The following is a 10,260-nucleotide window of genomic DNA, read 5'->3' as shown; positions in this document are numbered from 1 at the left end:
GCGAGTTTTAATCGATCAACAAGTTATATGAGATAAAAAAGTAAACATTTTATTTTTTGTATTTTAATGTGTAAGATTATCGATTAGTGCTCTAGAACATTGACGATGATGGATACGGTTTGGAATAGTAACCAAATGCCAACAAATGTTAAATGTAAAACAATTTATTTTTTAAATCATAATTATATGCTTGGTATAAATTGTTTTTCTCTTTTTTCTATCCGATATTTGGGAGTAATTATTTTTTATTTGAAAGTAACAATCTTTGTTAATTTTCGGTTATATTTCGTTTTTTTTTTTTGAACCCGTATTAGAGAATTAAATAATTTTTTCAAAGCGTTTTGTTAATACTAAAATAAAAAATTTATTTACCACTAAAAAACTGTTATACCGAATTTTTTATAAACTATTTTGCTGTTGCAGAAATTAATTGATAACATATTTCCATTTCCTTATACACATACATGATCGGTAAATTTATCCATGGTGAAGAGTACTTTTGACATAGTTGCTCTCACTGATGAAAGTTTGCGGCTGCTCGGCCTCCCTACAAAATATGCCGGACTCACGATGATTAGAGACATCCATCTTCGCATTGCCAACCGCAATCTGTTGCAAAGAGAAATTCACAAATATTCAAGTACACGCATGGAAGTAAACATAGAATAAAAAACAAAAAACAATATATTAAAAAGTGAAGTCAACCCTGCCCAGCAATAAACTGCGCGTTCCAAATAACAGCCGCAAGAAACGTAATGGTTTTAAAGACATGCATAAATTTCGAAAATGCTTATCTTCCTTATTTCGGCATATGCGATTTTCAGCAATTTCATTTAATTTCACTTTTTATTGACCGCCTTTGCTTTTGATTGCATGTTGTGGAAAACCTATCAGTATTGCACAACAACAACAAGTTGCTTTACAAAAATTCTATATTTTTTTAATAAGTAATAGAAATCGTATTTCTGCCATCGTAGGATGGCAGTAGTAGAGTAATAGTATTATCAATGTAACTATGTGTCAGCCTCAGTAAAGAATGGACAGGTCCTCAGCCACACTTTTCTTGAAATTAAAAAAGAAAAGCAAAATTTCCTGCAAATGTCGAGAATTCGGCTCAAAAAGTGGCAAAGTTGTAGACTAACTATATTTAAGTATTTTTCCCCACTTTGCTATTGCGCCAGCAATCTCATATGTCATAATTTAAGTAGCCGGTCTCTAATAAAAAAATTATAAAAGAAAAACAAAAAAATGTATATTCCACCACTCACTACCAAATACTCAACCAAAAGTACCACATAGTGACAAAGTAAAGCCATAAAAAAAGAAGAACACTTTAGCCTACCAATAGCGCATAGAGTAGTTGTGGAAGTGCATCACCCATATGCACTTCAAGTGCTTTTCACTGCTGGTCAGCCTCTTAGAACTGAGTATAAAGTCATAAAATATAGAATGCGTTTGCTGGTTTGCTGTTGCAGTATTTTTTCCAATCGGCTCTAGCGTCCAATGCCCACGTCCATAAATCAGATTTTTCTGAGTGCTGGTAGTTGTGTTCAAAAATGGTGCATACATATGAACCATTTGAAAGACTGCATGTTTTCATACAGCGCAAATACAATAAAATGTTGGAGCAAAAAATACTGGTTGTTGGTGTTGTTATTATTTTTGCAAAAAAATACAAGTATATAAGAAATCCCACAAGCCATCTGTTAACTTGAGCGAAAATATTTGCTAATGGCACTTCGGTATGGTAAATATTTGCTCGACACGCAAAATTATGCCATAAATTGCGTTGAGTGCTCGCGAGCGTGTCTAACTACAGCTCTTACGCTCCCCACTACTCTTTGTACTATACATGTATTGTTCAATTTTCCAATCTTCTCTCACCACACTCACCTGTAAATAGACGTCCTCGCAATGTGTTGCATTCAGCAACAACTTTAAATTTTTAAAACGCATCCGCAACTCAAAGTCCCGCGGAGCACCTTTCAGCGTACGGAGGCGGTACCAGCAGATTAACGGTTGGCTTGAATTCAGGTTATTAACCTCCGGCGAGCTGACATCCTCGAAGATTTCCACCATTTTATTGCACTGATCCTTGGTGAGTTCCGCTGCGCCGCTGCCTGGAATGAAGTGAAACCAAAGTGTAAATAAAGTAGAGTGCCAGGAAGTATGTGAACAAAATTAAATTAGCATCCATTCGTAGAAAAAGAAAAGTGGGAAAATTAACGTTAGGTTGACAGACCTTTAGATACATTAGAGATATTGTTAGCACTTAAGGGCGTACATTTGTTGAAGTTCTTTATGTAATCACTACATATTATAAAACAAAGTCACTTTTTCTGTCCTTATGTCCCCTTAAATGTTTATATCTTGAAAACTAAGGAACTGATTTTGGTGCGGTTTTTTTTAATAGATATATTGCTATTGATTATTATAATGTGAAGAAATATGTAAAGGGGGCGTGGCACTCGGACAAAATGTGGTAAAAACCATACATTTTTTGTTTACACAGGCATACATCATAAAAGAATCCACCGATTAAAATGAAAAATACTTGAAGTTAAACTTGGAAATATTTACTTTCGTTCTGTATCAAAAAAAATAGTTGAGTCATTTCTTATTTAACCAAAATTGTTTAAACAAGAGCAGCACTTTTTCCAAAAAACACTGTTTGTGTGTTTGTTCGCTGTCAACCGAATGAAACATTAGAAGTTATGTGGGAATCTCACCCCACCTCATTCGTGTTCAATTAGATCGTATGGTGAAAGAACTCGGTACGTACACATGTATGTAAGTACATATGTTCGAATCTCTCGCATCATTAAATTTCGGACGTATGTATGTATGTATTTTCAATTCATGTCGTTATTACCGTACTGAATTCCATGTAATTCGGGGGTGTTGTGGAATCTGATAGTTGTCGGAATCGGAATTGAAACCGATCAAAAAAAGCAGTAGGTGTCATGAATTCAGATATTATTGGTTTGATGTTCGAAACAGAATTTGTATCGGTTTTGGTGTCATCGAAACCAATTTTATCGGTTTTGCTATCAGAAATAAAACAAGAAGATAATCGCCAACAGATTTGAATATTCAGTTTATATTTCTGTGCGGTCCCTAGAGTCCGTACAGATTTTAAGTGAACAATGCTTTATATGGTCCTGTTGGATGCTAGATGTACTCTGTTGAGTGAAAAAAAAGGTTGGCCGCACGCACACATTTTTCTTTGGATGGTGGTTACACGAGATCAAATTGATGAAATCATTGAATCATACGGAAATTCCTGATGCAAAGAAAGATCCAGTATTTTATGAAGTGATAAAAACCATAAGGTTCATGGACCTTGCGGGCACTACAATCCCACTTCGATTTGTAGGTCTGACAATAAATGCACGAAACACTATCCACGTGCTTTTCTTTCCGAAACACAAACTAGAAATGATGGATGTCCACTCTGTCAGCGTCGCTCTCCAGACGACAATGGCAGAACATTCAGTACTCAATTTAGAAGAGTGAATATCAAAGCTGAAAACAAATTTATCGTACTATATTCACCATTATTGTCTAATTCACATTCAAAACTCATACCAATGTTGAGTGTTATAAGATGGTGTAATCAATAAAATACGGTTGTAAGTACGTCACCAAAGGAACCAAAATGGCGGTTATTGGTCTTGAACGATACGGTCGAGACGTGAACTGCAATAAAGCGCTTTGTAGGATATTTTGCAATTCATGAAAGTTTTCCGACTGTTGTGCGTATCGCAGTTAATTTGGAGAATGGCCAAAGAGTGCATTTCAACCCAGGGAATACAGTACAGCCAGTGGAAACACCCCCAGCAACAAAATTAACATTTATGTGTTTTTGCTCAACTTTCGTCAGTGATCCGTTTACGAGGACATTCGAAATGCGTCGTTCAAGAAAAATTAGGCAGAAAGCCGGTTGATACTTCCGGTGGTTTAATATCAATTCCATCTACCGTTTATCAATTCACGAAAGATGAACTCATCACGAATGTTTGGACATTGGCCAGATTATCGTAACTACGATTTCTTAAGGGCACGCGCAAAGTTAGCTGCCAAAAATAAAAAAAATAATAATTGTTGTCCTAGAATGAAAGATTCAAAGTCAAATTCCAGGAGACCTGCGCTCATATAAATCGATCGATCATCTTGACAATGAAGGCGACACCGCGAATTATCCAGTGTAATTTCTAAATTCTTTGGAGAGGCTTGGTATGCCACCGCATCATTTGCGTCTCAAAGTTGGACCTGCCGTTATGATGTTTCGCAATCTGATTGTGACGATTGCCATTTCAGTTCAAAGGTATTCTGTTTCCAGTGAAAATTGAATTTGAGATGACGATCAACAGGATAGTCACATAGTCGTGGCATAAATTTGGAAATGTTATGTTTTTCACACGGCCAGATATACGTGGCGTACTCACGAGTTGGAAAACCATCTTCTCTGTACATTTACGCACCGGATCAGAAACCAAAAAATGTTGTTTATCAAGCTGCGTTACATTGGGAAAAAAGTACAAAAATCGCAAATAAATGATTATCAATATGATTTTTTGTCTTTTCATTTCAAAACACATAATTTCACGCAGGACAACGGCTGCGGGGTCAGCTAGTTGAGTATATTATACATAGTTTCCTATAGACACCATACGAAATATAGTATGTGTATGAATTTATCATACTTTAAGGAATAGTTAATACATTTACGAGAAGTAGGACTACATCTGCATCTACTATATTTAAACTGAAACAAATGAAATATAGCATAATTGTAGTTTTTATGAAGCTTATGTGCTTAGACGTCATTGGTGTTCTTAACCTCTCTTCATTCGTTATTTTCCTGCTTTGAAATTTTTCTCCGTAATGAATTCAACGTTTTTTGGAATAATATACTTTTAAGATGCTGGGATTTGAAAGTAGAATATGTGACATTGCATCGCTGGAGTATTAGATTATGGCTCACGAAAAATTATTTTTCCCAACAATGGCAAAATACCTGAAATATGTTTAGCAATGTATATTTGAAGTAAAAGAAATGACGTACGTACATGTCTACGTTAGAAAGGTTGATTACAGAAATTTAGATTATTTTTTGAAGTTATTGAATCTCAGATTTTTTAAAGTATATGCAATCGTTACGCAGAGCAAGAAATCTAACCGAAATCCAGTAAAACAGCAAAATTTATAAGACTGTCAAAAAAAATTGATTCAGAGTATGTTTAAGTGTTTTTTATTAATCTAGAAAACCAACAACATCTTCTATATTTATAAAATAATTCACTTATTTAATAAATTGTATCTGTTCATAATTATTTAGGCTTCACAAATTATTAGTTAGCTTGTATTTACACACATTTTGTGCAGCAAAAAAATCCGTTTCAAATCGTATAGTTTTCTAAAAGGGCTCTCGATTAATTACCCAAAATATAATATTATTTGTATGCTTTTACATACTAATTTATCTTCAACCGAATAAAAATAATTTATTAAAATTATATTTCATAACCAACTTTTCTAATATATATAGGGTTATCCATTCCGAGGTTCCCTACTTTTTAAAAGAAAACCATAGAAACTTCAAATTTAATGATTGTTTATTATTAATCGGATGAAGATTCAATCGTTCTGGCTTTTGAGTGGTAACTGGCGAAAGACACGCGTGCTGTTTTGCTCCAAGACCTGAATCGAAGCGGGATTGTCGGCATAAACTTTACACTTTATACATTCCACCAGGAACTTGAAACTAGAGCTCACGGAGCGAAGCAATGTCGCTTGGAAAGTTGGAGCGACTTCAGTTCTTGTACAAGCTGTATTTTATACGCGTTCAATTTTAGATCTCGACGTAAAATGCGACAAGTCGTTGCATACGACTGTACAAGTTGCTACAAACGGCTCCGTATAGATCAGTGTTTCCCAAAGTGGGCGATAACGCCCCCTTGTGGGCGCTGCAGGTGTCAAGGGGGGCAGTAAGAGACCCAGAAAGAAAATCGGAGCGTTGTGTAGAGGCCTGGAGGGTTGTTTGTAATTTTATTTAGGTAGGAGGCCTCTTAGACAACGACTACATGAGCTCTCGACTCTCAACAACAACTTGTGAACATCAACTAATAAGAATTAAAAGATTGCTCAAACTCGGTTCTATATTTCTCTCTGCGTAGCTCATATATATATCTGTCCTATTTTATTGAATATAGAAAAAATATACGGGGCATCTGTAATGTAATTTTTATTTTATATTCATTTGTGGTTTTGCGCGCAATAGATGAGCATTACTTACGCCTCCTTTACACTACTCGCGAAGTTAAATTTATTTCTCAAAGAAAAATAATGTCGGAAGTAAAAAAGAAGAGACGGCAATACTGTGCGGAATACATTAAATTCAGATTCATTGAAAATCCCAAAAACCTATCCCCGCCCTTGTGTCTTCTATGTCTAAAAATATTTTGGAATGAAGCAATGAAGCCTTCAAGACTGCAAGATCATTTGAATAAAATGCATCCAGATAAGAGAGACAGGAATGTAGCATATTTTCAAGACCTAGTGAAGAAGCATAATACTCAGCCAAGTGTAACAAAACTATTTTCGGCGGCTGCTAAGCAAGATGACGACGGACTTCGAGCTTCGTACAATATCTCTTTGTTAATTGCTCAAAAACGCAAACCACATAACATCGGAGAAGAGTTAATATTGCCAGCAATAAATGAAGTAATAACTACCGTGCTTCATAAACCAGCCGCAGATATTATCCGAAAAATTCCTTTGAGTAATAATTCTGTGCAAAGACGAATTGATGAAATGGCTGAAAACATTGAAGAATCATTGTGCGATCACCTGAGGACAAGCCAATTCTCAATTCAGCTCGATGAGTCCACTTTACCAACTAATGAAGCATTGTTGTTGTCTTACATGAGGTTTATTAAAGATGAAAAAATATGTGAAGAACTATTATTTGCTAGAAATTTAGAGACCGATACAAAAGGCGAAACCATATTCAATATATTGGAAAGGTTTTGCGATGAGAAAGAGATTCCTTTGAAAAATATTATTTCAATCGCTACGGATGGCGCTCCGGCTATGATAGGGTGCCATAAAGCGCTTAATAGCGCACTTAAAAAATAAAATTTCAGATGTCCTTGGTGTACATTGCGTTATTCATAGACAACATTTAGTTGCTAGAAACTTAAGTGAAAAACTATTTCAATCACTGCAATATGTCATCAAAGCAGTCAATAAAATCCGCAACAGCTCTTTGAATGATAGATTATTTCATCAGCTTTGTGTTACTAATGACGAGGATTTCAGTCGTTTGTTGTTTCATACTGAAGTTCGTTGGCTATCAAGAGGCAATTGTCTGACTCGATTCTACAACCTGTTTGACTCTGTTATAGAGCTCTTGGAAACTAAAGATACAGAATATCAAGACAAGCTCATAACATCAAAGAATGATATAGCTTACATGACAGACTTGTATAAATTGTTCAACGACATGAATCTCCAACTGCAAGGCGGTAAACTAAATTTAATTAAAACAAAACACGTCATTGCTGCTTTCGCAGCCAAACTGCTTCTACACAAAAACAATCTGGGCAGACGTGAGTTACACAATTTTCCGAATTTATCAGTATCATGCAGTAACGAAGAATTTTTTTCCTACTGCCAACATTTGGAAAACCTCCACATTGACTTCACCGAACGATACCAGGACATTTTGAACTTGGAAATAGCAGACTGGGTGTTGGATCCGTTTTCACATGTCAACACAGCAATGTCACCTCAGCTGGAAGAAGAACTTATAGAATTGACAACAAACGAGAAAATAAAAATCAAGTTCAGAAATGGTTACCAAGAATTTTGGCTACAAAAACCGATCTCGCAATTGTACCCTGGATTGTGGTCAATCGTTCAACGATTCTTGATAGCATTCCCATCGTTGTGTGAACGCGGATTGCTGTGACAACACTGCTTACTAAAAATAGAAATCGTTTGCTTGTTACCGAACGTGGCGACTTACGACTGTTCTTGAGTAAATTGGAACCTGATATTAACAAACTTATTAAACAGCATCAGATTCATCCTTCATATTAGTTTTTATATATGGATAGATTATTTTAGTTTTATTTTTAATAAAAGATTCTGTTTCAATACTATAAAGTTGTGTTTCAAAAATCAATCTTATTGACAGGTGGAGCCCGTAAGAGTTAACTTGAGACCCAAGCGCCGTTGTATGTTACCTACTGCGCTCAGGTTTCAAGTTGCTGGTTATAGTAAAAGTTTCGTTTAGAATTCTCTGTTAATATACGTTCATACATATATAGGTCACAATAATTAACTTGAAGTTATAGTGGTTTTTAAATAGGCGAAAAAATGGGGGCGCTAAAAAAATATTTATTCTCAAAGAGTGCGGTAGACAAAATAAGTTTGGGAACCACTGGTATAGATTCTCTGCGGCCTTCGTGCACACTTTCGCAGCTACGGCTGCTTTATTTTCTTTACTGCGTCTATTCGGTCCAATATTATCCAATAATGAATGATTGGCCCCAAGATGGGTGAAGACGTTGCGAATATACGCTCAGTAGATCGATTATGAAGGTTGACCATAAGTTTAGCGAAGCGCGAAACACATTCTTTACAGAAAGTGAATTTTCGTAATAAAGTTAAGCAATTTGTAAACGTCGCCGCGCAAGTCTTTTCATGATGAAATGCCAAACACATATTGAACGAAAATAACATGACTTCATATGACTCACACGTTATCTGTCAAAAACCTACCTCTACATGATCACCCGTTATATAACAGTATATAGTACTAGTAGTTACTAAAATAAAACAGCCTTTCGCTGCATAACCGAACTCTACATCAAACTGCGAACGCCATCCTTTCAAATTAGGCTTCGAAATTCAATTTAAGTTTATGGGTTATTGAGAATTATTAGCGTAATAATAAAATTACCACAAGACTCTCTAAAAATTGCAAATATTTAGCCCATCTTTTTAAGAAAAACCTTTCGTTATTAAAACCTGACCCACTTGTCACTCAACACCATCGAAAATATTTTCAAAAATCGCAGCATACTTTTAGCCGCATTGTCCGCTTTTCTTGATTGTCCTTTTCATTATCAAACGAGCGTTGTGTGACGCTGTTAGTTCCAACTGTCCTATTCAGCTTGTCAGATTATTACTCAAGCTCTACGCAGTGGCGGGCGTTTTCCAGTCTCTTCTTCTTTTTTTGATTTTTTTGTTGATTGTGCGCTTTTATCGTGGTGTTTGCAGCCAACTCAACATTAGCTTCTTGTTTAAATTCTAAAATTCATTTCAATTTTTTCCAGGCGTCCAAGATTCCGCTTTCGGCGCTTTTGCGATTCAGTGCCGTTACAGATACTCAAAAGGACGCGTGTACCGTACCAAATTGTTTGCTGTTGTTGCCGGCTCCATTTTTTCGCCGCTGATGGACTTCATCATTGTCCTTAATTTAATTTGCGATTTTACAAATGAACAAAGAACATTGTGCTAAATTTGTAATTGACGTTGCCATCTTTTGTGTGAGTTTTTGCGAAAACCGCGCGAGACGGACAAAAACCATTTTCTGTATTCCACAACTCCTCCGCAGTCCATGTTTTGAAACTCCACTGTATAGCACTCAACCGCTTGAGTTGGTTTTGAATGGCACAAACAAATACCGCAAATGTTGACTGCAGAAGTGAGTGATTTTTCTTCCTCCGCTTTACCATCTCTTGAAAATAAAAATCGGAATTGAAAAGTTGCGCAGCGACAAGCGCAAGAAAAAGCATGCTATGAAAAAAATGTTAGCAATCAGCATTCGGTATTGAATTGTATGTTGGTAATAACGCGGCGAGTATAATGGAAATGTTTTGTTTTATAACTTTGCGACTTCTTTTGGATTAAGAGAGTGAACGACTGGATTAAATGGGGAAATAAAAATTGATTTTAAACTTTTCTAAAACATAATTTTAAAATAATTGGGGTTGTAATTAAACAAAAAACATTCTCCCCCAATATTTGTTCCTCTTGATATTTATCAAAATGATCTCGAAAATAACCTCAATTTTCTCCCGAATATTTCCTTAATACATTTTCTTATATACATATTTATTCACGGATCAGTGAAGCTGATGGTAGTACATTAATCTGGGTCCATTCCGAGCATCCTTCTGACCATCAGGTAACGTTAGGTTAAACGGCTGATCCCCCAGGATGGCGGGGGACTTAATAACTTTGTGA

At 35.7% G+C, this 10,260-nt stretch overlaps 1 protein-coding gene across 1 annotated transcript; it reads right to left on the bottom strand.

Moving 5' to 3' along the window:
- Positions 1–386: 386 nt before the first annotated feature.
- LOC125777396 (uncharacterized) lies at positions 387–2,114 on the bottom strand. The gene is made up of 2 exons (XM_049452160.1): positions 1,894–2,114; positions 387–609 (listed from the first exon to the last, which is right to left on the bottom strand). The coding sequence occupies exons 1-2, from the start codon at positions 2,077–2,079 to the stop codon at positions 478–480; spliced, it is 318 nt and encodes a 105-aa protein (XP_049308117.1). The 5' UTR covers positions 2,080–2,114; the 3' UTR covers positions 387–477.
- Positions 2,115–10,260: the final 8,146 nt, after the last annotated feature.

The sequence above is a fragment of the Bactrocera dorsalis genome, chromosome 3 (assembly GCF_023373825.1).
Source record: "Bactrocera dorsalis isolate Fly_Bdor chromosome 3, ASM2337382v1, whole genome shotgun sequence".
Classification (NCBI taxonomy): domain Eukaryota; kingdom Metazoa; phylum Arthropoda; class Insecta; order Diptera; family Tephritidae; genus Bactrocera; species Bactrocera dorsalis.
This window is presented reverse-complemented; position numbering and strand designations above follow the sequence as displayed.

Excerpts from the sequence above, each read along its gene's own strand:
- LOC125777396 (XM_049452160.1), bottom strand. The coding sequence starts at position 2,079 with ATGGTGGAAATCTTCGAGGATGTCAGCTCGCCGGAGGTTAATAACCTG. Across the intron at positions 610-1,893 it reads GCGAGGACGTCTATTTACAG|ATTGCGGTTGGCAATGCGAA; the intron begins GTGAGTGTGGTG and ends TCTTTGCAACAG.